The sequence below is a fragment of the Ascidia mentula genome, chromosome 5 (assembly GCF_947561715.1).
Source record: "Ascidia mentula chromosome 5, kaAscMent1.1, whole genome shotgun sequence".
Classification (NCBI taxonomy): Eukaryota; Metazoa; Chordata; class Ascidiacea; order Phlebobranchia; family Ascidiidae; genus Ascidia; species Ascidia mentula.
The window spans coordinates 9,901,092-9,925,541 of NC_138570.1; the positions used below are offsets into that span (position 1 = coordinate 9,901,092).

Consider the following 24,450-nt stretch of genomic DNA (forward strand, 5'->3'; position numbering starts at 1 on the left):
GTTACTATTTGTATTTTTTGTGCATAAAGCAACGTGCAGTGATGCATACTATTACTAGCAACTACACCCAGAGAAATGCATTGAAGCAAATCAGGCACAAGTCATGCGTTTCATCGGTTCATGTTAGTAACTAGAACTTCTTTGAAAAATGGGAAAGGCTATTGAACCTGCTAACATATTGTATTAAATGGTATAACTTAAAGGTAAGAAATTGTAGATGTAACAAAAAACAAGTCATTGTAGTTGTAAATATGCCGAAATTTTATGTTACCACGTGTGCATTTGAGTTTAGTACGTTACCTGACAATGCTAATGTAGGCTTATGTGATATAAAAACTTAAAAAAGTTATTAACGCTATTTCTGTGTTTTTTTCAGATCACTATATTGGTTCCAACAGCACACACAAGATACTTACAACTATTTATCACCAAGTAGATTCAGCAGCACCAGTATGAAGTTGACTGGGGAAATATTTAAACCACTATCATCAAAAATTGACTGGTGCGAACCTAACTATTATTACACAGAATATGTGGCTGAACTATGGAACACAGTGAGTATGCACAATACGGCGTAGAGTAAATTGTTTTATCATAAGGTGTTTTGTGATCAGGTAAGCAATGTGCCAATGCTTCTTCTTCCCATCTTTCTTATGTTTCTGTACAAAAACTATGCAATCAATGTGCATAACTGCAGAGGTGTTAACGTCATTTGGGCATTGCTTTTAGTAACAGGTTGGTTAGTGCATTGTACACGTAAAAGAAATTTTCGTTCATTACTAGCTACCATATATCATTTGCTTAGCTTTTGGATCAGTTTACTTTCATGCAACATTAAGCTTGTTTGGACAATTCCTTGATGAAATGGGAATTTTGTGGATTTGTTGTTCAGTGTCAGCATTTTGGCTTCCAAACATATATCTGCCAAAGGTATTCAAGATGAACAGGTGAAACAACTCATTTTACTATTTTCCCTTTTTTATGATAGTATATACTTTTATAGGTATTTTTATCAGTGTACAGTTTTGTTGGTTGCTTGCACGGCAACTATTTTGTCCTTTATTAAGCCGGAAATAAACCATTTGTTCTTGTTCGGTTTTGTTGCACCTGCCATATATGTTCTTGTATCTGAGACCAAAATGTAAGTAATGAACCACCAAGAAGTACGCATGTCTTTAACGTTATTATTTTGAAGGCATAGCCACAACAAAGATTTTCAAAGTATTGCTTATTCTGGCTTATATCTTTGGGTTGCTGCACTACTGTGTTGGGTGCTGGATCGATTCATGTGTCCTGTTTGGCTGAGTATAGCATTTCCCTACTTACATGGCTTTTGGTAAGTGGCCAATTTATGGTTTTGGCTAAATGATGTGTGGTAATAAAAAATGAAATTATGTCATGCTACTTTGTGTAATGTTTTAACCAAAAAAACAGAAAAAAAATACTTTTTAGGCACATTTTGGTGGCTGTCGGCTCATACAAAGCATGTGTTTGCTTCTCTTTCTGTTTTGCCTTCCAAGAAAAGCATCCTGTAGAACCAACACTTGTCTTTCATAAATTCTGTTCTTGGTTTGGTTTGTGGTATGTCGACTTTAAGGACAGCAGGGTTTTAAACAATGTGGTTTAAAATTGTCTTATCATATTTTGTTATTAGAAACATTTTGTTTATTATATGCAGATTCTATTGTAGTATTTTAAGATGATAGTGTTATACTGTGTCATGTAGTTTTGGGTATTGTTTTATATTGGTATCAACGTACATACAACAATGCATTGTGTTTTTTTTAATATTTGCTATGTCAAGATCTAAATGAATCACCATTATACATATATGCATCATATTCTTTTTAAATTGTGCTTTTATCTTTTTAAAGTGGTTGCTCAGAAAATATTGTCTGCCTTAATGCAAGTTGTTCTTTTATTTTTCACATTTCTGTTGTATGATACACAATATTATGAAATAATATACACATTGTGAAACAAGGTTCAGCAGTTCTTTATATGCATTTATATTTTTGCTTTTTGTGCTGTGGTAGTTGATTTGTTTGAAAAGCTTCTGCATCCAATTATGCATTTAATTGTACTTTCACTACTTGAAATGTTGCACTATATTAATCAGAGTTTGTTTTACACCAAAACAGGTATAGGATAGGATTAGAAATCGAAGAAAACTGTAGCATGGTTAAAATACTTGTTGCTGAGGAAGCTCTTGCTTCGAGAATACAAAGTTGGAGTGATAAAAAGGAGACGACCATTGGGCTTCTAATAGGAAAGGTACGAAAAAAATCACTTTTTTGCGGTTTGTCAGCAAGGTTGCAACTAAACATGCATTTGTTTAGACTACAAGCACCAAAGATTATGTCATTAAATTTGTTAAAAGCTCTCAAACACTTGAAACAGATAAAGATGTGTCTCAGGTAAAGTTTTTGAAAATGTTGTGATTGTATTCCCTGTTTCCTGGCAACACATATTTAATTTGTCCTTCAGGTTGCTGGGCATGCTGTGGAGGTAAGCCACGTGTTGCCTGGTGGTATTACTGTCATTGGAATATTTGCTGTTGCAGAATCAGACACTGCAAAGTCCCTCCACAAATCTCTAAGACAAGTCAGTAAATATTGGTAGTCATCTTAATCTTGTAACAACAAAATGGTTTTGTCCAACTAGGCTCTATACTCCACTTACAAATTCCTCAAGCAGTCATGCCCTTACCAATTTCCCTCAAACGAAGATCCTGTGTTATGGACTGCAATACATTTTGACATCACCACTGGAAGAACAATTTTCAGCAAGCAGTTTAATGTGCTCGAACCAGTGGTAACATAATATACATTTAAAACATTGCACTGTTTATCCTAAACTGCAATCCTTCCAATAAGGCGACGGCAAAACCTGTGGATTTGAAATACCAGCAGCCGTGTACCAGGTGGTCATTTCTTTATTCCAATGTTGATATAAATGTTTCCATTCTGAAGAATCACCTTTCTGGATCCACAAAGCAACAATTGCAGGTTTCTGCTAGCAATATTTAAATCCATGTATAGACATTGAAGTGAGTTTTCGTTCTAACTGGATCCTATTTTTATTCAAAGGAGTTTGTGAAGCCATTTGGTGACCAAGTGATGAATGGTATTGTTACATTTGGTGATGTCGTATTGAAACCAAGTGAAGTTTTAGATCCTGAAACAGTTACCAAGGGTGGAAAGGGCACCAGGCAAAAGCACAAACAAACAGTTCATCCCAAGTTTGGAAAAACATTTCATTGCAAACTTTATCTCCATAATGGGGTAAGTTATATTTGTTACCTATGAAATGGGTTGGTGTCAAAATTCTGTATTTTGTTATTTGCAGCATGATGATATAAACATACCTGAAATGAATGTTGATGAAGGAAGTTCTAAACTAAACTTGTCAGGATGTTTATACACTTGTGCTTACGTGCCATTAAAAGCCACTGTGGCTGATGCTGTCGAGGTTGTGTGATGCAGATGAAATCTTATGTTGTTGTTTTACCCCAATATTACTTGTAGGTATTAAAGCATGACCTTATAAAATCTGTCTATCATCGTTGTTCTTTATTATCTGATGATCTTAAGGACCTCAATCAGAGTATTACATCACAAAAATGTATGATGTGCAATGAGATATGTATTCTGTTTGGTTATAAAACAATCTTCTAATTAACAGACACTATGTTTCCAAAACGAGTTTGCTTTCCAAAATCAAATTCAGACGATTTTAAATTCTATGAGTATGTGTTTTCTGGAGAACCACTGGAAGATTGTGTTTCACGAATACAAGTTAGTCATGTCAATGTTTGGTCTCCAGTCACTGACTTAAAAACTCGTAATTCTAGACAATCTTTGATCCAACTACCACTGCAGAAGACATTGATGCTAGCCTTGAAATGTTTAGGGACATAGAATGTCGATCTGACACAATGGAAAATAACGAAATAGACAAACCATTGAAATCAGAGATTGCGGAAGACATCCAAGTTCAACCTGATACCCAAGGCTCATTCCCATTAAGTGTGTACAATAATCACTTTACATGCGAATTGCTCAGTGGAGACATTTAACAACACATGTTTTTCAGGTGCAATTCTTGCTGTCGGTGCTGCATTTTTAGCTGCTGCTCTGTCATATTTCAGTTTTTCTGATTAAAGAATATATTGCATTTTGTTATTGTTTTGTGGTGCAATATGCTTTTTGAGATGGTTGAATGGTTTGAAGAAAGAGATATTTTTGCTGTGTCTATTTAATTCTTGTGGTTTTAAGTTTTGTTGTTGGACACTAAACCCGAATTGTGGTTGTTTAAATGACCTGTTTCTTGCAGGGTATTCTAGGATTTTAAAAATACAATGTCTGAACAAGGTGATACTGTTGTACATCGTGTGAAAAATTTTCTGAAGGAAAGCAGTTATGCAGAGTTGAGGACATTTTGTTTGTGCAAAGAAAATCAGGAGGGGGTGAGAACTTCTTGTTAATTGATTCTAGGAATCATTCCCCATTCTGTTGCAACTGACCCTAACATTTTCCACCTCGTGTGCAATTATGCCACAATCAAAGAAATGTTAATTTCAGGCTAAAATCTGTCAGTCTTGTTAATGTAAGACAAATATATTTTGCTTCTGTAACAAGCATCCTCAGTGTATTATTCAAATAGAATCTTCCAAGACTGACAGATTTCAGCTTGAAATTAACGTTTGTGTGGTGAGCACTTTGCATGACATTCAGTTCCTCCAGAAGTTTTGTAAGAGTAAGCGTGTTTCAGGTTTCTGAAAGTGGATGGGATGTTCTTACAATGCTGGTAAAACATCTGAAAGACACAATGGTTGCAGAACCAGACCAGTTCATTGTGCAAGATGTGTTCAATCACATTGCCAACATTTCAAATGCGAAGGAACTTCTATTGGGAATTTTGGAGCAATTTGATCCCATGGAGGTGTTGGAAATTGTAGAAATGCTTTTGCCACCTTTGCAAATAGGTAATAAATGGGAAATGGTGGTAGTATTTGTTACATATTAAAATATGTTTCTGAGAATAAAAAGATGGGCCCATACTGTTGTTAACATTGTCATGTTTGAAAAAATATTGTGGCAAAATATGTTTGTTATGCAGTTGTGGAAAAGTTGATGCATTCTGACAAAAAGCACCACTGCTACAACTTAAGCATGGTTTTTTCTTCCTTAATTTATTACTGTGAAAGTCTGAACACTCCAAATTACGAAAACTTTGATCCGATAGAAAAACAAAAAGAAATTTTGGAGGAACTTAAAATAGCAAGGTAAATGAACTACAACCTTCCCTATTCAGAATCAAAATTTTTGTATGCTAAACTTTTTATGGCATTACAGATTCGTTGAAAAATGTTCTCAATTGGTCACTTCAGTGTTAACGATCGCAGCAGGACAGTTTTCTGATAATCTAATCCATAGAATTCATTTATCAGCTATTGAACAAGAAATAATGTTGGTCAGTGTAAATATTGTGTTACATAATTCAACAAGTCACAAACTTTACTTTTTGTTAGTTTTTGTGTAGCTTGATGGAAAGGTTATCATTGTTGAATATGATTCACGACGAAGAAAACCAAACAGAGAGTACGTTGGCATGAGGACAAGCTAGAAAATAGTAAAATTTCACCGAAATACTTTTTCCTCGTGTTTTTCAAGGCTATCAGGTTGAAAAAGCTTCACATTCCGTGATGAATTTAATTCTCAAACTTCACTCAGCATGGGACTTATGGCATGAGTGTAATTGGAAAGTGTTTATACCAGATGATAGGAGAATGACCAAGGAGGAAGATAAGAAAATTGCCAATGCGAGAGGGCTGGTGCTTTACATGCTGTGTTGCAACTTACATCTTAGCAATCAACTTGCACAGGTAGTGGAAAGTTTTTGTTGTCATGTCTCACTTTTGTTCATAGGTTGTTTTCATAATCGTTTACTTTTGTTTTGCAGGTTATGAATGTACAGTTTGCATTTATTTGTGCCATACCATCTATTTTAGCCTTGTTTAAATCGACAAACTCTACTGTGGTGCATAAAGGTAGATTGAAGTTGGCATTATAGTTACATCAGCTGGTTACTTATATTATCTACAGGCCTCGCCCTATGTAGACATGTTTCCAACAGGCTGGAGCCTCTATCTCTTGAATGCAGTTATATGAATGAGGAGTTAAAATCTGTTCCTATTCAACATCCAGCGAAGAAACTTCTGGAAGCTGCAGTAGCAGTAGCAGTGCACAATCCCGTGAAAACATTGCGACAGAGAGCTGCCCAATTTCTCACCAAGTAGGTTTATGAGGTAGTGTAGTTGGTGTGTTTTAACCTGTTGTTCATTTCAAGACTTGTTGACAAATTCATCTGGAATGACCGCTTCAACCTCTTCTACCACTTGATTATCACGGTAGAACATTCTGGCGTCGTTGGATACATGACCGTATATTATAAAGACAAACTATCGGAAATTTTGAAGGTAGGCTACATAAATGAGCTTTGTTATACCTACGGTATATTTACGTGACGTGAAGTCAATCGCTGCCACAGAAAAGTTAATTCATCGTTTAATAGCTTGGTTTAGTAATAAAGTTACAAGCATCTTGGGTGTAAAGGCATGTTAATTTGCCGTGATACTGACGCCCAAACGTCTAAAATATTGTTCTTCTGGTATTGGCAAGAGTTTTTATGGAACGCCATCGTTGCGGCGTAAATTACCGTTAAAACTTCAACAGGACGACCCTCCAGTTGGAAGCGAAGTCTTCCTCAAACCCAGTTACTTCGACAAAATTCTCGATGCTTGCCTCGCCCTGCCTCTTGGTTCGGAAACAGATCTTCTGTCTGAGTACGATCGCCTCATGGCTTCTCTCAACCTTCTGCGTTTTCTGTTTCTGCGCGACACCGAAAATAAGGTACATTGCACCTTTTATGGTTTGTTAGTTGCCAACACGAAGATGAAACAGCCGTTTGTTTCAGACAGGAATTTGGGACAAAGTCACCCGGATAGAAAACGAGTTTTTGAATCTACTTCGCACAGACATCAACTTGTCACGGATGCACTTCCGCGACGAGATGAAAAAACAGTCTTTGCCGTCAAAAGGTTGGTAAACACCTTACCTTAAACTTCAACATGTGATAATGAAGACCGTTAATTTCTATGTATTACAACCATTGAATTAAAAAAAGATTTTAGGTTCCTTGTTAAATTTGACACTCAATTATTTTTGTGAAGCAGAACAAGGACCGATGCCACAGTTTACGGTTAACGGTGTGAATCTACCATCCGTGCCACCAGAACATCGTGTTCAGGTGTGTAATATATTCCTAACGCAGTGATTCATAACTTTTTCGGCATCACTTGAAAACCATCAACCGCTTCTTTTTAATAACCCTTGAACTGCATCCCCGAAGCAGTGAGAAAATGCACCGAATCATCGTTAAAGTTTGCATGTCTTCGATTGACTGTGGGCGTGTTTCGCTTCAAATCTCTCCTGTGAATTACGCACATATAAGTTTTTTCAACATCTTGACGTTTGCAATTTCAGATGCTTCAAAGTGCAGTGCATGGTTTTGATATGATGCAAGCAGTCTGCGTAAGATTGCAGGAAATTATGGACAAGAAGCCTTAGTTAACGTGAACATGTAATGTTGTCAATGCTGCCGGTCACAAGTTACATTCTTCAGGTAGTTAATCTTTACACCAGCCCTTGTTAAATGTATTTTACTTAATGCTTCGTTCTTGAACTGGTTGGTATCTGTAGACGATGCATGGTCGGACCTCTAGATATTTATTTTATGGTACCAGAAAGGCCCTGATTTTATATATTTTATTGACATCAAACGTATTTAATGTGTACAATAAAATCACAGTGCAACAACGACACGACAATGCGAGTCACGAACCACAGGGTAAACGGAATAGGAACAAAATATGATCTCGTCCGTTTCGTCTCCAAATGTGTGTCTCAGTCATCTGGTTTTCGTCAGTATGTGTTGTGGTAAGCCACAAAGTCGGGCGAACTTGGTCTGGCGTACGATTGTACAGGGTAATAGCCGTCCATATCTAGGCCGTCGTCATGTATTGTAAAGCGTGGGTCGTGGTCGGGATCATATCCTTGCAGGTAACTGTGCGACATCAAATGACGTTAGAAGTAGTTGGTCGGTATGGTCGGTCTTAAAAAGCAAGCTTACCCTGCAGGAATCATTCGCGCCGCAAAGTCGTTTCTTAACTCCTCGGCATCGATATATTCTGGTTTGAGGGCTCCGTTTTCCATTAGGACGTCCTCATCGAAGTCTACAATATATTTTGTCAGTCAGACCACAACAATTGCATATTATTTGTAAAAATGTTCACGAAACACCAGTAAGATTCCAGTAAACGTCCGGTACCCAGTGGCTTTATAGAACATACACACAAAAACAAGTAGTGCATTATCTAACCTCAAGCAAAAGCGTTTAATTTGTACTCACTTGGTTCGTACAGAAGCAGATCGTCGTCATGGAGATATGGAGGAAGATCGTCGTAGATGTCGTCCACCCCCTCGTCATGTTGTTGTGTTTCGACCATCTCAATCCATTGCGAGTTGTGCCAACGAAACTTTTCCAATTGGATGCGTTTCGCCCACCCCTCGTCGTACTCCTGTATGTCGAAATATTCCGGTGCTTAAAATTGCTGTATGTTAACGTTACGCGAGTTTTTGCTATATGCCAATAAATATTGGGAAAATATTCTCCATTTGATCTGCGCTAACTCACCATTATCATATCAAGGGTGTTGTCGCAAACTTTCCTAATCTCTGTGTTCCTGTCGTGCATCAAGTCAATCAGATACGCCGGTACCTACAAACATTCAAAAATTTTCATCCAGTTAATAGTGAGCTTGTGCAGTGCACAAGGTTTTGATCTTTGTAGTACGTTCTTCCCACAGCAACAAGGCCTCGCAACTGTTTGACACCTACCTGTGTTTTGGAAATGATCACGTTTCTGGTTTCTGCGTGCCAGATCATTTGATAAAATACGTAAGCGATTTGTAAAACTAACTCGTCGTCTTCTTGCTTTGCTGCGTTACAAGAACAAAACATTTAATATCACATGTGTACTTGACATGATGGATTACTGTACGTTTTTTTACCGTTAAGGAGGTCTATTAAAACTTGTATTACGCCAGAATCGGCCAGAACTGTCGCACAGTTCCCATCAATAGCCACTGTTCCAAGAAGAATGACCGCCTCCAAAACTAAGTCGTCTTCAGCTTCGTCTGTAAAGAGTTTGACAAAATACAATATTAAACAATATGCTATTTTTTGTTACATGACTTCAAAATAACTTGGAAACATTATTTACCTGGCTTCAAAACCTTCTGTATAAAAGGAATCAACTTGCACTCCTCCAAAATTTGCTCAAAATCAATGTTGGGTAAGTTCATGTTGGCTAATATTCCCACACACTCGATTACAAAATCCTCATTCTTTTCCCGTTTAAGGGCATTCGCAAAATGTCCAATAAAGTCCTTTTAAGAAGAGCAACACAAACATCGTTAAATCTGTAACATACTGCCAAAGCAAAACCACATGCTTACCACAAATAAAGGTTTAGTCGGTCCTGTGTGGTCGGACATGTTTCTAAGCATCTTGATTAACAAAACGTCTTTGTACTTAAATGACCGCTTCACCAAATATTTCAGAGCCAGTTTATTTTGACATTCACAAATCATCTGAAGATAACATGTTCAAGGTGTGTACATAAGCAATCATGAATATTATATAAATCAGTATATTCATATATATATGTGATACAAACCTGGGTGTTGCGTTTTTTTGTTGCAATATTGATGCAGAGTGCCATTAAATCAATGTTCACTGCTCCCTCTGGGGCCTTGAACACCATCTCCATTAACTAAAATACAAACAAAAGTTCACTTTTGACTATTTAAGTTTTTGGACAGTGTTACAACTGTCTAGGAAACTTTCGTTTCAGGTAAAAATCTTTCAGTCTTCTTTAATTAGACATATATATTTCGCTTCATTAAAAGCATCATCAGTGTCTTATTCAAATAGAATCTTGAAGACACTGATGAAGCTTTTAACGAAGCGAAATGTATATGTCTAATTAAAGAAGACTGAAAGATTTTAACCTGAAACGAAAGTTTCCTAGACAGTTGTTATATGTATAATAAGGTGGAAATCTTCGGGGCCAAATTGCAACAGAATGGGAAATAATTCCCAGAATCAATTCTCAAGCATTTGGACTGTGTTGTTAATATTTACCTGTGGAATGCAGTCAGTATAAGAAAACATGGATCTTGCCTTGTCATCTAAACTGAGTTGGTAGAGCAAGTTCATGGCTATAGCCTTGTGCGTTTCATTTGGTGAGCCTAAGTAGTTTATTTAGTTCAGGAGCAGGTTTAAAGCAACTACACAGCCTATTGTAAATGTTTTACCCAACATGTTGGCAACTCTGGGCAGAAACCCAACATTCATCATGCTTTGCCTTAAGCTTGAGTCAAACGATAGATTTAGTAAAAGCAGTAAAGTAAGCCCCATTAAGTCCTCGCTTTCACATGGAACATATGGCACAAGTAGTTGGATAATGTTTAACTTTGCCTGAAATATAACCACAGAATTGTAAAAACTTAAATTAGAGATTTTTTTTCAACATTACCATTTCATCCTTGTTTTCAACAAAAACACTGAGCTTTTTCAAAAATGAAAGCACAAGAATAAGAAGATCTGTGTTTTTTCTGATTTCAAGGGCTTTAATTAGAATTTTCACAATTCCTTTGTTCTTCATTTTGGCCTCCACTTTTGGATCTTCAGCCAGATTGAGAAGAAGATAGAATGCAACTAATAATGGAAATGTGGCATCAATACAAACTGGGTGACAGCAAAATCGTAAAATATAGATTTACTTATACTTTGTCTCTATTGACACAAGCATCCGAAATTGAATGGTGCTGCCACTAATGTTGACTGCACTTGGGTGACAAAGCAACACACACATTACATTATTTTATTATTCAAAGTTGTTTTGATTGAAAACATATATTATATTTGCAACTAGACATATTATTAAAACCAACCTCTCAAAAGTTGGTTTTGCTTTTTGACAAGGCCTTGGTATTTCTTCTGGGCTTTTTCAAACTCTTTTTCTGCTTGTTGGTTTGCATCATCTTTCAGGGACAACTTTTTCTTTTCCACATCTTCTCTCCATGTTTCATGTCGTATAAGCTCATGTTCAGCTATGGTCATTGACAGAGCACCAATCTAAAGTGCACCAGAAATGTAAATAAACATACTTCTTTGCAGTTAAGAAACTATATTCCGATATTTTATATTGCACAATCTGAGGTGTAATAAGTTTTATGTAAACTGGTACTTTTTTGGCAGAACTTGTTGTGAGTATATAAGCTCTTACCTTGTAATGCGCTATAATGTGATGGAATTGAGCGAATGAAGAAAAGCAAAAAAATATGTACATAATATTTGTTGACAGTTCCACGCTCTTTCTCCAATCCTCACGAAGAACACGGGTCAAGGCACCAAGTACCGTATCTAGCAATCAAAAAAGTTTAAGAAATGTTTTTTCTTTCCACAACTAAAACAAAGGCGGTATTTAATCACTAACTATGCTGAATCAATTCCTCCAAATTGTCCGGGTTTCGTGTCAGTTGAAGGATTAATGCAGATGCCTTTATTTTGGATGGAACTTCTTCATACAGAAGCTCAACGTATTCGTCAATGTTGTTGACACTGGCCAACTCACCATTAAGAATGCTCATGTCATTCACGCAATCTGGTGCTGGATCCAAAAGGCCGCGCAATGGTCTTTTCTTATGAAGCTTGTCAGCAGGCACTAAATGAAATTATGTACATCACTGGTCCTCTTTACTAATGCTACATAACCTGGAACACACTTACGTTTTGTGACCTCTTTTCGATTTTGAAGGTAATACAAAAGTTGTTCCACTTCAGGCAACTTGGCAGGGTGAATAAGTTTGCATTGTTCAAGAATTTCACGGGCCAGAGCACTGATGTCAGTGGTGGCATTGAGGCTTTTTAGCTGTATGCTAAATGGTAAAAGTTATGTTCTGTTTGAGTAGATGAAAAAATGAAAAGTCCATTTAAAAACAAATAGAATACAAATGTTTTGTAAAATCCTTTACTACCCTGTTGCAAAACTGCACAATATACCACATACTTTAACATACATTGTTCTACCTGAATGAACTATCTTTATCCCTTAAATACAACCTGTAACAAACCTATCATAAAGTTTTTCTGAAGATTATCTCCATCCAACTTCTCAAAAAAATATAACTATGCTGTGTTTGTGTGACAATATGAGCTGTTTCTCTTTCTACTGACCCCGCCTACACTTACTATTGCTAACATATATATATTGCTGCTACCTTTTGACGTCTTACATTTTTTGCTTTCTTCCTTCTGACAAAATGTTACCTATCACATCATCATCGTTGTACTTGTAATCTGTGTAGTTGTACAAAACTATAATAGCAGTGTCAAATGGATGAACCTCCAAATCATAACAGCTGTATGCCCTGCACCTGCACAACAAACAAGTTGTTAACTTACACTTTTTGGCATTCTTTTTTCTCCCCAAGCATTGGATTTCCCATCTCCCCCAAAATAGTCGCCTCCACTTCATAATTGACAATTATTGCCTTCTCCGTGGGATGTACATCAATGTTTCCACCTTTGACTTTACTACAGAACATACAAGCTTGTTATATAGCATTAAGATTACTACCAGTCTTTCATAGGAGTTGCAAATGTGTTTCGTTTGTTTTGCATATTGTTATATTTAAATCACATTTGTTGTTCTTGCCATCATTTTTTATAGCTACATATATTTCAAAAATGTACACACACTTGCAAAAGAATGTAAGTCCAAGTAAGCTTACAACAACAACAAAACCCTACCGCTTCAGGTAGCGTGCATCTTCTGTCTGCATCATCATTTTTATTGGAATGTTAAAGTACAAATTTACATAACTTAGGCCTAAGAAACCATGTTCAAACAAACATTACCAGAAAATCGATTAAAATGGATCACAAACCTAAAAAATACAAAAGATTGAGGAGGAAGTACGGGTTTTTTTGTTGATACAACTATTTTCTTTAAACACTGCACAAATTGATTCCATTTTTTCCCTTTTCAGTTCTGAATATATGTTGGTATTTTTCATGAATAACTTTATACAAAGCAATTATTGCGTTGCCTTATTTCAAGCGGTTATTTAATCGGAAACTGGGGCACAAAATCATGGGTAATTTTCTATGATGTAAATATTGGATTCCCAAAATTTATTTTGCAAAAGATGAAAGAAACACTACAGTTTTAGCATGACAGTTGTTAAATAGGCAAACTGCCGTCGATCTGTCAATTTCGACAATTTAAAATAAACAAGCCTTGTATTGCTTCAAACTTGAGTTACATGCAAACGAAGTAATATTAACTTTGTGTGTATATTTTAAAGTAAATAAATAGTAATAGAAAACACATCTTTTTGACTTAAAGCCATATAAGATGTGTATGCGTAGAACATTTGCATGTGTAGGATCCTGCATGTACGATTCGAAGGTCTTCCATCGCCGAAAACCAGACATCAACAACGATGGTTTGTTCTTGGACCTAAAGGTCGGTCTGAGACTAAAACCGTTCTGGACTGATCTGTGACACTAAAAGACCCGTTTATTAGAGGCAGAAACAAAGAGATAATTGCTGTGATTATGCGACAAAGACCCAGAAGAAGTAGCGCAAGTTAAAAGACGTAACGCAAGCGAGATAAATAGCGATGGCGTCAGGAAGACGGAATGTAAATGTTAGAATAGAAAGTGGTTTTAAAAGACCAAGTTCAAACATAATAATAAAATGTTTCGAATTAGACAAGTCAAATTCCCCAGACATGCTCTTAGTGTGAACCATGATTGTGTAACATACGTCACAGAAATCAGTGCTTGTATTTAGTAATGTTTTGTGTGCAACATTGCACAGGTTTTGCATAATCCATTGTGTGTGCAGCATTGCACAAGCATGTGCAAGCTCGTAACCAAATGTATTAAATTTTTCGCAAGATTTGACCTAAATGACTATACCGGTTGAATGTTCTCACAGGATATATACTTGCATTAAAATACCCATTTTAATGCGTCCCAGATAATACAAGGAGGATCAACTCCTTCCGCTATTGTGCAACAGAATGTGTGAACAAGTGACTGCTCATACAGCACGCGTGAATCATCTATATCCGTTCCCACAGATAATCTTGATGTGAACTGTATTTTATGCTCTTGTATTATATTACTTCAAGCGCCTGGTGATATCACGTGACATTATTGACCAATCAGCTCTCAGTATGGAGAGCTTTAAAAAGCCCAGTTTAGACCGGTAAATTCATTCTATTTGATTCCATTCGATTCTACTTGTTCTACCGTATTACTGTTACACTGCTATTATTACTGAGACTCTACAAGCTATTTGCCGGCTTGGGATTTATTCCCACAGCCTGATAATAAACTGTTTATTCGGATACAACGGTTTGCTGGTGAGGTTCAAACCTTACAATAGCAATGGGCAGCTTGGGTTACACCGGAGATTCTTAAACCGTGGACGTTGAGTTTACGGGCCTCGCACCACAAATTAAACAACGGCAAATGGAGGTAACTATTGGGTTAGATTAGAACAGACGTCAAGCTTATTTAGGATTCTTCTCAAAAGTGCTACACACGTAAAAAGTGGGGAGAACAACTGGGTACGTCTGTCATTACTTCGACACAAAACACAAAAGCAATAAAAATCGTAAGATTTTATTTCCATTGTAAAAGTGGCAAATCAACAAAAATTCACATTAAGCGATATAGGCTATACCATCAATAAAGACAAGTGACGATTCCCTCTGGAGGCGACTGGTATATTCTAGTACACACCGGCTACAAATATGAGCAACGTGACCATCACCATGTACAACTATTAATCAACTTCGTCGCTTCATTTGGAATAGATTGTTGGACGACGCTCAACGACCTTCGACTGCAAAACAGGTATTTGTTGAAAAATGTGTTTAAAAAGTTGCTTAACACTCCTCAAATGTCACTTACTGTATGCAGAAATGTCAATCTCGTCTGGCAGCTCAGTGACATTGACTTCAAAACGATCTTGAACATCGTTCAAAATTTTTGCATCAGTTTCATCTGAAACGAAGGTAATGGCCAAACCCTTGGTGCCAAATCTTCCAGCTCGCGCCACCTGCAGCAAAAAACTGACTTAGACTTGTTAGTAACAGGGTTGCATACTAGTTAAACCTCATGTAGCCTCATATATGAAAAAGTTATCACCACAAAGATTCTGAATGTGAACAGCAAGTATTTTAATCATAAGCTCATCACAATGGTCAGCGCAAAAGTAGTCTACTAACTTACTCTGTGCAAGTACGTGTCGGAATCTTCTGGCATGTCATAGTTAAAAACGATGTTGACTCTCTCAATATCCATGCCTCTTCCAAACAAGTTTGTGGCTACAAGGATACGACGTTCGAAGTTCTGTAACACCAAAGAAAAAAAACTCTTACAGTAAGCATGCTATTAAATAAAAAGAACACCAGTTTTGATCACAAGTGATTAATTGTGTACCTTAAACAGCTGATATCTGCTCAAACGCTCTTCTTGGTTCATCGCTCTGTGAATGTCTATTGCTGGGAAGTTTTGTTCTTTTAGCAACTCAGCCAATGCCATACATCTTTGCACAGACTTGACAAAGATAACCACCTTGAGAAAATTATAATTGATTAGTTACAGTCTATTTACACTATTTCACTTACATTGAACTAAGGAAACAAATACCTGATTGAACTCTAAAGTGTCGAGCAAATCAAACAGCTTTCTGTTCTTTTCATTATCTTTGAGCTTGACATAATGTTGCTGTAAACCATGAAGAGTCAGCTTGGCTTCATCATCAACATAAACCTCCATGGGCTGCAATTGAAACAACACCCATTAGCCACTAATTGCATATCAAGTTAAAATTCCAGTTCAACATTTAACTTGATTTGTTAATTTAATGATTTTTTTTCCCAAAAAAAACAAGAATAAATTAGTAAATGGCTCTTGGTATTTAATCGTTAAACCAATCTGTCAATGGATCCGAATTTGTGCATTTCTTCAATGAAATCACACCATTCTCTTGTCCATAACTCCAGAATTCAGTAAGCGTAGTATCAGGAAGAACGTTATCCTCCATACACATCCATTTCCACACAATTATCCACAACGATTTGTGATGATGAAAGGAAAAGGGGTAATATTTACAGAATATGCATACCAAGATGGTACCAATGTAGGGTAAGGTTTTTTCAAGGTAAAGGGGTGGGTATATTTTATGGAGGTTTGGAGAAATAGAAGATATGTTTGGTTTTGTGCTCAGTCGCACCAGCAGGTACAACTGAAGATAATTGCCAGGAACAACAGATATCTTGAGATCATGAATGTCACTGCCCCCCCAGGACAAGTCCCCAAGTACACCCCCCATGGTAGAGCAGCACACCCTCGCAGGTTGCTGAGAAATATGCACAAGAAACCGATTGACTGGCCCGAACTATTGGCACAGGTGTGCAAACACCCATCAGGCTGCAGGAATTTTAATTACATCTTGCATGAACTTCTTGCAAACTGGTCGAATATCTTTGCTCAGGGTGGCACTAAACATCATAACTTGCTTCTCATGTGGTGTCAAACGGAAGATGTCTTGCACATCACGACGCATATCTAAGAATAAAAATTATGATATATATACATTTTAACTGATAAAAAAAAATCTGGTGCAGTGTTGTTGATACTTAAAAGAAAACTAAGTTTCAAATGTATGAAATCCTTGTGGTCGTACAAGGATAAAACGTTGCACGATGGATAAGGTCTCATGGGACTTGTTATTCGAGACATTAAGCACACAACAGGCATAGTGACAATTTCACACCCAATGTCATGTGACTCTAGCCTCGGTTTAATTAACTATGATATACAGCCACCAAATGAACTTCACACATACCTAGTTGTTCCAGCATTTTGTCACATTCATCCAGAATAAAATGCTTGATGTTTTTTAGGTTAAGGGAGTTTGATCGAATAAGGGCAAGAAGCCTGCCTGGAGTACCAACAACAATGTGGGGACAGTTGCTTTTTAGAGTTGCTTGATCTTTTGTGATAGGCAGCCCACCAAAAAACACTGCAACCTATCAAATGCAAAATTCAGTCAAAATTTAAGGTGGTAACTTACTTTTTTATAAAATAAATCAAATAACATTATTTCCAACTATTTTGACTGATTTACAATTCTATTCTATGGCTTTAAGTATACAATTAACCTCAGTACACACACCTTGATGGTCGACATGTATTTTGAAAATCTTTCATACTCTTTGCTGATCTGGAATGCCAGTTCTCTTGTGTGACACATTACTAAGACAGAAACCTGCAATAACCACAATTTTATTTATTTATATATTTTTCAAAATGGCATTTGATGGAAACCACTGATGTAAAGGAAACTAAAAAAAAAACGATTTACATACCTGTCCATCAACAGGTTCCAGCTGTTGTAATGTTGCCAACACAAAAACTGCAGTTTTACCCATACCAGACTTAGCCTGACAGAGAACATCCATGCCAAGAACAGCTTGTGGAATACATTCATTTTGAACTAAATAAAAACACATAAATGTAACCACTAATACTACCAACAAAACTACACGCACTAACCTTCAGAAGGATGTTCAAAACCACAGTCCACAATAGCTCTCAAAAGTTCAGGTTTAAGTAAAAAATCTCTAAAACCAGAACTGTGAATAGATACATATGTACCCTTCACATCTTTCTTCTGGTCTTTTCCGGGCACCAAATCATTGGTCGCTTCATGTTCATCTTCTTCGTAATCCAACAGTTCATCAGCATCAGTCATGGTTAGAAGTTTCTGTTAAACCTATATTTCAATATTTTTTTTTATTTTCCACGATACCACACTACACATACATTTGCATTAGACGGAAAACATGTTGCTCAACAATGTTTAAAATTTGGCATACAATTCCTACATTACTTTTCGAATACAAAACAATACGAAGCATTAACAATTTATATAATGTCACAATACGACAAGTAATTAACGAAACCGCATATTTTACGAAAAACTCACCGTTAAACAAAGATTCACGAAGATAAAAACGACGAAATGAAGTAGCTTCTTTGCTTACCGATTTATAAGCACGCCAACTGAACATCCGGGTGTTCTAATCACGTGATAAGAATAATGCGCGCAGCGTGGCTTTCGAAAGAGGCGCGATAGAAAAAGGCAATCTAAAGTTTTTGCTTTGTGCGCTTGTCCCAAAACTGCCAACCATTTTTTTTGCTTTTGTTTCATTGTTTGTATCAAATCAACGGTCCACAGAGAAAGAAATGCAAAGAATTCCGGCTTGTGACGCAAACAGACATTGTAATTGTAGAGTGGTTGCAGTGTGGTTGCAGCATAGACAACGTAACATTCTGGTTGCAACATAGTATATTTGTGAGTATACTATGGTTGCAGCGACAGGAAATAGTTTGAACAGCAGTTGGCACTCATTTTAAAAATTTTCATGTAGTTATTTTTCAGTTACTGCCAAACAATTTCAGTGAAATCTTTTATTTTCCAGCAAAATTACTTACATGCGCTGCAGAAAAAAAATCAAAATACATAGATATCAAATAAATCCCTACTTACTTATATCACCTCTAGCCTATGGGGCGCCGTTTTGAAAAAAATTATCTTGCCGCAACATAGAGCTAAGTTGCGGCAAGATAGCTAAGTTGCGGCAACATAGTGCTAAGTTGCGGCAAGATAGCTAAGTTGCCGCAACATAGTGCTAAGTTGCGGCAAGATAGCTAAGTTGCCGCAACATAGTGCTAAGTTGCGGCAAGATAGCTAAGTTGCCGCAACATAGAGCTATCTTGCCGCAACATAGTGCTAAGTTGCGGCAAGATAGCTAAGTTGCGGCAACATAGTGCTAAGTTGCGGCAAGATAGCTAAGTTGCGGCAACATAGTGCTAAGTTGCTGCAAGATAGCTAAGTTGCCGCAACATAGAGCTAAGTTGCGGCAAGATAGCTAAGTTGCGGCAACATAGTGCTAAGCTGCGGCAAGATAGCTAAGTTGCCGCAACATAGAGCTATCTTGCCGCAACATAGCGCTAAGTTGCGGCAAGATAGCTAAATTGCGGCAACATAGTGCTAAGTTGCGGCAACATAGTGCTAAGTTGCGGCAAGATAGCTAAGTTGCCGCAACATAGAGCTATCTTGCCGCAACTTAGCGCTATGTTGCGGCAAGATAGCTCTATGTTGCGGCAACTTAGCTATCTTGCCGCAACTTAGCACTATGTTGCCGCAACTTAGCTATAGAAATGATAAACGTAAACTGTTATCTGTGCATATTCTAGGGGCGACATCGGAAGCAAGTTGATGTGGAACATCTCAAGCAACTTTTGGTTCTAAGAATAAAATTTAGTGATATATGCCGATTGCTTGAAATATCCAGACCCACATTGAAACGAGTTATATGTGAATGTAATTTGGAAAAACCAACTTACAGGTATGGCAGGTGGAAATAACTTAGTTAAAGCTTTATTTAACTGGTGTATATCTATCCTCGTGCAGTTCAATATCAGATCAGGATCTTGACACCACATTACGAAATGTAAAAGGAAACCATCCTGCATCTGGGGAAGTTATGGTAAATGGACACCTTAAAGCACAGGGTAAATTTGTACAAAGGAAAAGGCTTCGATCTGGTTTGCATAGAGTTGATGAAGAGGGAATAAAAGCACGACAACTTACAACCATTGCCAGAAGAAAATATACAGTTCCATGTCCTAACTACATTTGGCATATAGATGGCACTCACAAGTTAATTAGATGGAAGTTTGTCATTCACGCTGGAATAGATGGATACAGTAGGTTAATTACCTACTGCCACTGCTCAGATAACAATAAGTCAGTGACTGTTTTAAACTTGTTTGAAGAAGCTGTGGATAAATTTGGTTTGCCACTAAAAATTCGAAGTGATTTTGGTGGAGAAAATGTTCATGTGTGGAGGTATATGTATGAAAGAAGGCTTAACAGCAAATCTGTGGTTACTGGAAGTTCAGTGCACAATCAACGAATTGAGCGACTCAACAGAGATATTAATTCTCAAGTTGTGAATAGGTTTCACAATGAATTCTCATACCTTGAGGAGTGTCACATATTGGATATTATGAACTCTGTACATCTTTACTGTCTCCATTTTGTGTACAAAGATATCATAAACAAAAGGTTGGCGGAGTTTGTAACTGCAACAAACCACCATGTCCTTTCAACTGAAAATTATCAATCACCTTTGCAACTTTTTTACATGAATCGCCACCTATTACAGTTTCAGGCGCTAAACCCATTTGATGAAATTGATAATAGTGACATAATATACCCAAGTACTAGCAATGTTGATGTTGAAACAAATTTGTTACAATTGCCTGAAGGTGTATTACAAAACTTAAATGAATGAACAAATACAAGTGTGCTGTTGAATTTGTTAGTAACTATCTTGTTGAACAGTGAATGCTTTGTTTTTTTACTTTGACACTTGTTTAGTAGTTTTACATTACATGCATACCGTACTGCTTAATACATACATCACAAGTTTTCATGATTTATTTTGAAAATGAACAGAAAATATCGGCTGTATTCAAATGATTTAAAAACGATTCTGTAGCAGGTAAGATATGACAGTGTATGTAGTACTGAGGTATGTGGCAAATTGAGGCTAACAAACAATACAAATCAGAAAGTGTCAATGTTACTCATATTTTACAGTGGTTTTGTCACAATATGTTAAGGCCACATTAACATTCAAATATATCCAGTACAGACACTCAATATCTTACAGAACATTATAGTTTTGGTCTTTAAAACAGTTTTAACAAACAATTGCTACACACAAGGGGTTGTTATATGCTAGAAATTTAATTGTGTACATAGTCAAAATAAATAAAGAACATGGAAGTAGTATAACTTTTCACAAATTTAATTAAATAGCTTGGTGACAATCACAGTTTGCAATAAACAAAACAACATTTAACAAACACTGCACTCAGGCTATAGTGTACTAACATAAAACCAGTTCAAATGTACATCAGGTCATGTTTGAAAATGCTTTGAGGTACTTAATACTTATTGGTACATGGTAATTCACACTAGCCAAGGTAATGCATCCCATATACAACTGGTGTTCTTTGGGCATATCCAACCAAAATTATTCAATTGCTTTAAACTTTCCCAAAGCCGGGCGAATTGCAAATGCCAAATTCCATTTTGCTTCTGAAAGTGTCATAATCCTTATGTCCCATGGGAATGCTGATAATATTAGCACAAGTATTTCCCAGGGGAAAAGGGGATGATTCACTATTCAGTAACTGTAGAGAAGGCTTTGGAAAAAATCCTAACGGAGGTGTTTCATCTGCCCCAGTTGCAAACACTAATATGCCTTGAAGTGAACATTCAGAATCTCTTTCTAAAGAAAGAAAGTATATATTTCACAAACTGCAACTTTTTAAAACAAAAATAACTTGGCACCTTCCACATCATCTAAGAAGCTTTTCCACCAGGTCATCACCAAATTTTCTTTATTTCTTCTGTTACTTCCAGCCTCAGAAAGTGTGGGGTTAAAGATAGCCTTAATTTTGTCGGCTGAAATTTGTTCACTACCGTTAATTGCCATGAAATACTTTTCAAATGCAATAGGTGCATTTTTCATTTGGTCCAGAAGACCAGTTTGATTTAAACCTGTAGTAAACCTAAACAGCATGTGCCTAATGTAACAATGTAAAGCATCACATACATAGTTTTACAAACCTGGTAAGTGGTTCATTCTTGCCTTCGGTATAAAATTTCATTGCATTATTTATAATTTTGCTCTTGTCATTTAAGTTTGTACAGTGTGTGTGATAGCCAGCAAGTTTTAAAAATGTATGTGAGTTTAACAAACAATCATTGAGTTCACAAAGTGATTCTGTATCTTTTATCTGCAAAATAAAACACTTCTGTTCGAAAACAAGAAAGCAACATCAATATGGTAAAACCTTTTGAACTTATTGACAGCATGTTCATCAATGTTTTCTTGCAAAGTTTCCAGGCACTGTTCTGCGGTGGCAGTGTCATGCAATTTCCTGCAATGCCATTGTAACAATGCATTATTTTCAAAAGTGAATCCACATAATATTGTTTGTTACCCAGTAATGACTGCTGAATTGCCTGTTGCAGGTCACCATCACTATCATCACTGGAATAGTTTGGAGGTTCATCACAACTTGACACCAAGTTGACATACTCACTAAAAAGCATTTAGTATTGGAAGATTTTTTTAGGCATAGGAATTATTTAACGTTACCGATAAATCAAAGATTCTGTCGCGGTTATGGAACCAACCAATGATGTATCCGGTAAAGGATTGCAATTTTCCTTCTCTTCAGAAACTTCAACACTGTTACTAGTTTCTTCAGTCAACAGAGCATCTTCCTGTGTTTGCTTGCAATCATAAGTAGATATTTAGTGATACATAACATGTTACATATGACATGGACATATTCAATAATTAGTCTTGATCGATTTATTTTTGTAATAGTTGGTTATTATCTTACAAACCATGTCACAATTGTTGACTGCAATTTCCACAGTTTTAATTGCTAGGGCATCTTCTGAACTGATATAATTTTTTTGTGTGTTTAGTGCAAGCACAGCTCTTGCATTCCATATAAATCCATCCTCAGATACTGCCTTCGTCAACAAATTAAGGCCTGGTTTGAGCAACAAGTATTGAAAAGTGGAAAATGAAATGAAGCAATCTTTAAAAGCGTTGATGATGGCTGTTTGCATTTCAGTCATATTCCATACACTGTTAATTTGTATAACATGGTGTAATCCCATTGTCTTCATCTTTTTTTGACATCTTGGTATTGTTATAAACCAATCACCATTTATTCTTTGTATGCCTTGTGAAAATTCTTGAAGTGGAATACATACAACAATTCTTGAACAAAAGTGATGTCTATCAGTTTTTTTGTATTTGAGTTTTCGACCACCTTTAACTGCAACTGGTTTCCACCTTTTTTCCTGTCGAGTTTAATGGACAGAAAACTCTTTTACACTCCTGCAAAAATTAAAGAACAGCATTAGAATATTACATTTACTGCATAATGCTAGCCAAGTTATTTATAACTAGTTGGAATGTTTTTGGATATGCTACTTTTGGATATACCATATGTTACGGGCACATCAAAGCTAAATGTTATGCAATCTACAGCAGTAAAGTAAATTACTTACTGGTTGAAAGTCATCATCATCATCTACAAAGGTGGAATAGCTTGTTTTATCAGCCCCAAAGATACGTCCACCACTACCTCTGATTTCATTTTGAAAGGAAGAATTCTGTCAACAAAGCACACAGTGGTTGGAAAGAAAAAAATACAGTAGTTAACTGCGTCCCCAGTGACAGGGTATACAACTTGGCATGATATAAACTTTTTCGTGAGTTTTACCTCTATTGGGAATAACACATTTCGAACATGAAATTAACATTTGTGTTTACCCGACCCCTAAGGGGTATTTACAATTTTGGGGGGTTTCTTTACTTTTTCCAACTGGCCTTTAGGCAGTGCAGATCCAGAAGATGAGGCAGATTTGCAATCATTGTCCTGTTCGGCTCGGTCCCTTGCCAAGGTATTAACAACTGTGGCCAATCTTTGCACCGCCTCTTCCAACTCCGTATATTCGCTCTTGGTTTCCATTACCTACGTTACCTTATTAAAAATATATATTAAGTATAACGCGATAAAAAGCGCCGGCAAATTTTTAGCTAACCTGCGGCAACAAAGCTTTATAATGCGCAACTTCGTTATCTTGCAGCAACTTAGCTCTACGTTGCGACACATTGGCTCTATGTTGGGGGAACTTGGCTGTCTTGCAGCAACTTAGATATCTTGCAGCAACTTAGCTCTATCTTGCGGCAACATATCGATCTTGTAGCAACTTCGATCTATGTTGCGGCAACTTAGCACTATGTTGCCGCAACTTAGCACTATGTTGCGGCAAGATAGCTCTATGTTGCGGCAACTTAGCTATCTTGCCGCAACTTGGCACTATGTTGCCGCAACTTAGCACTATGTTGCGGCAAGATAGCTCTATGTTGCGGCAACTTAGCTATCTTGCCGCAACTTGGCACTATGTTGCCGCAACTTAGCACTATGTTGCCGCAACTTAGCTATCTTGCCGCAACTTAGCACTATGTTGCCGCAACTTAGCTATGTTGCCGCAACTTAGCTCTATGTTGCCGCAACTTAGCTATCTTGCCGCAACTTAGCACTATGTTGCCGCAACTTA

General features: G+C 36.8%; 5 protein-coding genes and 2 pseudogenes across 9 annotated transcripts; 4 read left to right on the forward strand and 3 right to left on the reverse strand.

The window, feature by feature from the left end:
- Positions 1-111: 111 nt before the first annotated feature.
- On the forward strand, positions 112-1,670 carry LOC145904019 (alkaline ceramidase 2-like). Its single transcript, XM_082992231.1, has 7 exons — positions 112-203; positions 377-554; positions 615-735; positions 806-947; positions 1,004-1,141; positions 1,196-1,336; positions 1,453-1,670. Exons 2-7 carry the CDS (start codon positions 453-455, stop codon positions 1,625-1,627), a joined length of 819 nt encoding a protein of 272 aa, XP_082848357.1. The 5' UTR covers positions 112-203; positions 377-452; the 3' UTR covers positions 1,628-1,670.
- Positions 1,671-2,134: 464 nt separating this feature from the next.
- Positions 2,135-4,377, forward strand: LOC145904018 (protein odr-4 homolog). The gene is made up of 11 exons (XM_082992230.1): positions 2,135-2,274; positions 2,340-2,417; positions 2,488-2,604; positions 2,665-2,814; positions 2,877-3,008; positions 3,090-3,284; positions 3,349-3,471; positions 3,528-3,624; positions 3,685-3,797; positions 3,854-4,028; positions 4,096-4,377. Exons 1-11 carry the CDS (start codon positions 2,179-2,181, stop codon positions 4,161-4,163), a joined length of 1,344 nt encoding a protein of 447 aa, XP_082848356.1. The 5' UTR covers positions 2,135-2,178; the 3' UTR covers positions 4,164-4,377.
- On the forward strand, positions 4,205-8,623 carry LOC145904017 (glomulin-like). Of its 2 annotated transcripts, none has more exons than XM_082992227.1 (14): positions 4,205-4,468; positions 4,774-4,987; positions 5,122-5,287; positions 5,358-5,475; positions 5,534-5,603; positions 5,676-5,887; positions 5,965-6,052; positions 6,108-6,297; positions 6,352-6,481; positions 6,738-6,914; positions 6,979-7,102; positions 7,235-7,311; positions 7,548-7,686; positions 8,486-8,623. In XM_082992227.1, exons 1-13 carry the CDS (start codon positions 4,361-4,363, stop codon positions 7,629-7,631), a joined length of 1,758 nt encoding a protein of 585 aa, XP_082848353.1. In that variant the 5' UTR covers positions 4,205-4,360; the 3' UTR covers positions 7,632-7,686; positions 8,486-8,623. The 2 variants fall into 2 exon arrangements, with proteins under 2 accessions (XP_082848353.1, XP_082848354.1); XM_082992228.1 differs by having other exon boundaries at positions 4,206-4,468; positions 7,238-7,311.
- On the reverse strand, positions 7,822-13,080 carry LOC145904016 (kinesin-associated protein 3-like). Its single transcript, XM_082992226.1, has 18 exons — positions 12,942-13,080; positions 12,594-12,725; positions 11,919-12,067; positions 11,626-11,853; positions 11,416-11,552; positions 11,081-11,264; positions 10,663-10,844; positions 10,442-10,604; positions 10,269-10,375; positions 9,802-9,897; positions 9,581-9,715; positions 9,346-9,511; positions 9,134-9,259; positions 8,961-9,061; positions 8,758-8,841; positions 8,473-8,641; positions 8,194-8,296; positions 7,822-8,127 (listed from the first exon to the last, which is right to left on the reverse strand). The coding sequence occupies exons 1-18, from the start codon at positions 12,977-12,979 to the stop codon at positions 7,986-7,988; spliced, it is 2,442 nt and encodes an 813-aa protein (XP_082848352.1). The 5' UTR covers positions 12,980-13,080; the 3' UTR covers positions 7,822-7,985.
- Positions 13,081-14,818: 1,738 nt separating this feature from the next.
- Positions 14,819-18,299, reverse strand: LOC145903918 (ATP-dependent RNA helicase DDX39A). Of its 2 annotated transcripts, none has more exons than XM_082992105.1 (11): positions 18,205-18,299; positions 17,772-17,991; positions 17,585-17,712; positions 17,392-17,484; positions 17,062-17,245; positions 16,663-16,781; positions 15,861-15,992; positions 15,651-15,785; positions 15,441-15,560; positions 15,120-15,267; positions 14,819-15,051 (listed from the first exon to the last, which is right to left on the reverse strand). In XM_082992105.1, exons 2-11 carry the CDS (start codon positions 17,968-17,970, stop codon positions 15,038-15,040), a joined length of 1,272 nt encoding a protein of 423 aa, XP_082848231.1. In that variant the 5' UTR covers positions 17,971-17,991; positions 18,205-18,299; the 3' UTR covers positions 14,819-15,037. The 2 variants fall into 2 exon arrangements, with proteins under 2 accessions (XP_082848231.1, XP_082848232.1); XM_082992106.1 differs by having other exon boundaries at positions 17,772-17,982; positions 18,205-18,292.
- On the forward strand, positions 18,151-21,322 carry LOC145902870 (uncharacterized; annotated as a pseudogene). Its single transcript, XR_014402628.1, has 4 exons — positions 18,151-18,167; positions 18,372-18,573; positions 19,479-19,630; positions 19,696-21,322. The product of XR_014402628.1 is annotated as an uncharacterized LOC145902870 (transcript).
- A 19-nt stretch (positions 21,323-21,341) lies between these two features.
- On the reverse strand, positions 21,342-24,100 carry LOC145902871 (uncharacterized; annotated as a pseudogene). Its single transcript, XR_014402629.1, has 10 exons — positions 23,932-24,100; positions 23,682-23,870; positions 23,395-23,499; positions 22,717-23,221; positions 22,463-22,599; positions 22,305-22,405; positions 22,155-22,241; positions 21,928-22,084; positions 21,649-21,869; positions 21,342-21,586 (listed from the first exon to the last, which is right to left on the reverse strand). The product of XR_014402629.1 is annotated as an uncharacterized LOC145902871 (transcript).
- Positions 24,101-24,450: the final 350 nt, after the last annotated feature.

Coding starts and splice junctions, on each gene's coding strand:
- LOC145903918 (XM_082992105.1), bottom strand. CDS start 17,970: ATGACTGATGCTGATGAACTGTTGGATTACGAAGAAGATGAACATGAA. Junction 17,485..17,584: donor TGGAACCTGTTGATGGACAG/GTATGTAAATCG, acceptor TGGTTATTGCAG/GTTTCTGTCTTAGTAATGTG. Junction 17,246..17,391: donor AATACATGTCGACCATCAAG/GTGTGTGTACTG, acceptor TGCATTTGATAG/GTTGCAGTGTTTTTTGGTGG.
- LOC145904017 (XM_082992227.1), top strand. CDS start 4,361: ATGTCTGAACAAGGTGATACTGTTGTACATCGTGTGAAAAATTTTCTG. Junction 4,469..4,773: donor GCAAAGAAAATCAGGAGGGG/GTGAGAACTTCT, acceptor AGCGTGTTTCAG/GTTTCTGAAAGTGGATGGGA. Junction 5,476..5,533: donor TTGAACAAGAAATAATGTTG/GTCAGTGTAAAT, acceptor ACTTTTTGTTAG/TTTTTGTGTAGCTTGATGGA.
- LOC145904018 (XM_082992230.1), top strand. CDS start 2,179: ATGGTTAAAATACTTGTTGCTGAGGAAGCTCTTGCTTCGAGAATACAA. Junction 2,275..2,339: donor TTGGGCTTCTAATAGGAAAG/GTACGAAAAAAA, acceptor GCATTTGTTTAG/ACTACAAGCACCAAAGATTA. Junction 4,029..4,095: donor CCAAGGCTCATTCCCATTAA/GTGTGTACAATA, acceptor CATGTTTTTCAG/GTGCAATTCTTGCTGTCGGT.
- LOC145904016 (XM_082992226.1), bottom strand. CDS start 12,979: ATGATGATGCAGACAGAAGATGCACGCTACCTGAAGCG. Junction 8,297..8,472: donor TCTGCTTCTGTACGAACCAA/GTGAGTACAAAT, acceptor AATATATTGTAG/ACTTCGATGAGGACGTCCTA. Junction 8,128..8,193: donor GCGCGAATGATTCCTGCAGG/GTAAGCTTGCTT, acceptor GATGTCGCACAG/TTACCTGCAAGGATATGATC.
- LOC145904019 (XM_082992231.1), top strand. CDS start 453: ATGAAGTTGACTGGGGAAATATTTAAACCACTATCATCAAAAATTGAC. Junction 555..614: donor TGGCTGAACTATGGAACACA/GTGAGTATGCAC, acceptor TTTTGTGATCAG/GTAAGCAATGTGCCAATGCT. Junction 1,337..1,452: donor CCCTACTTACATGGCTTTTG/GTAAGTGGCCAA, acceptor AATACTTTTTAG/GCACATTTTGGTGGCTGTCG.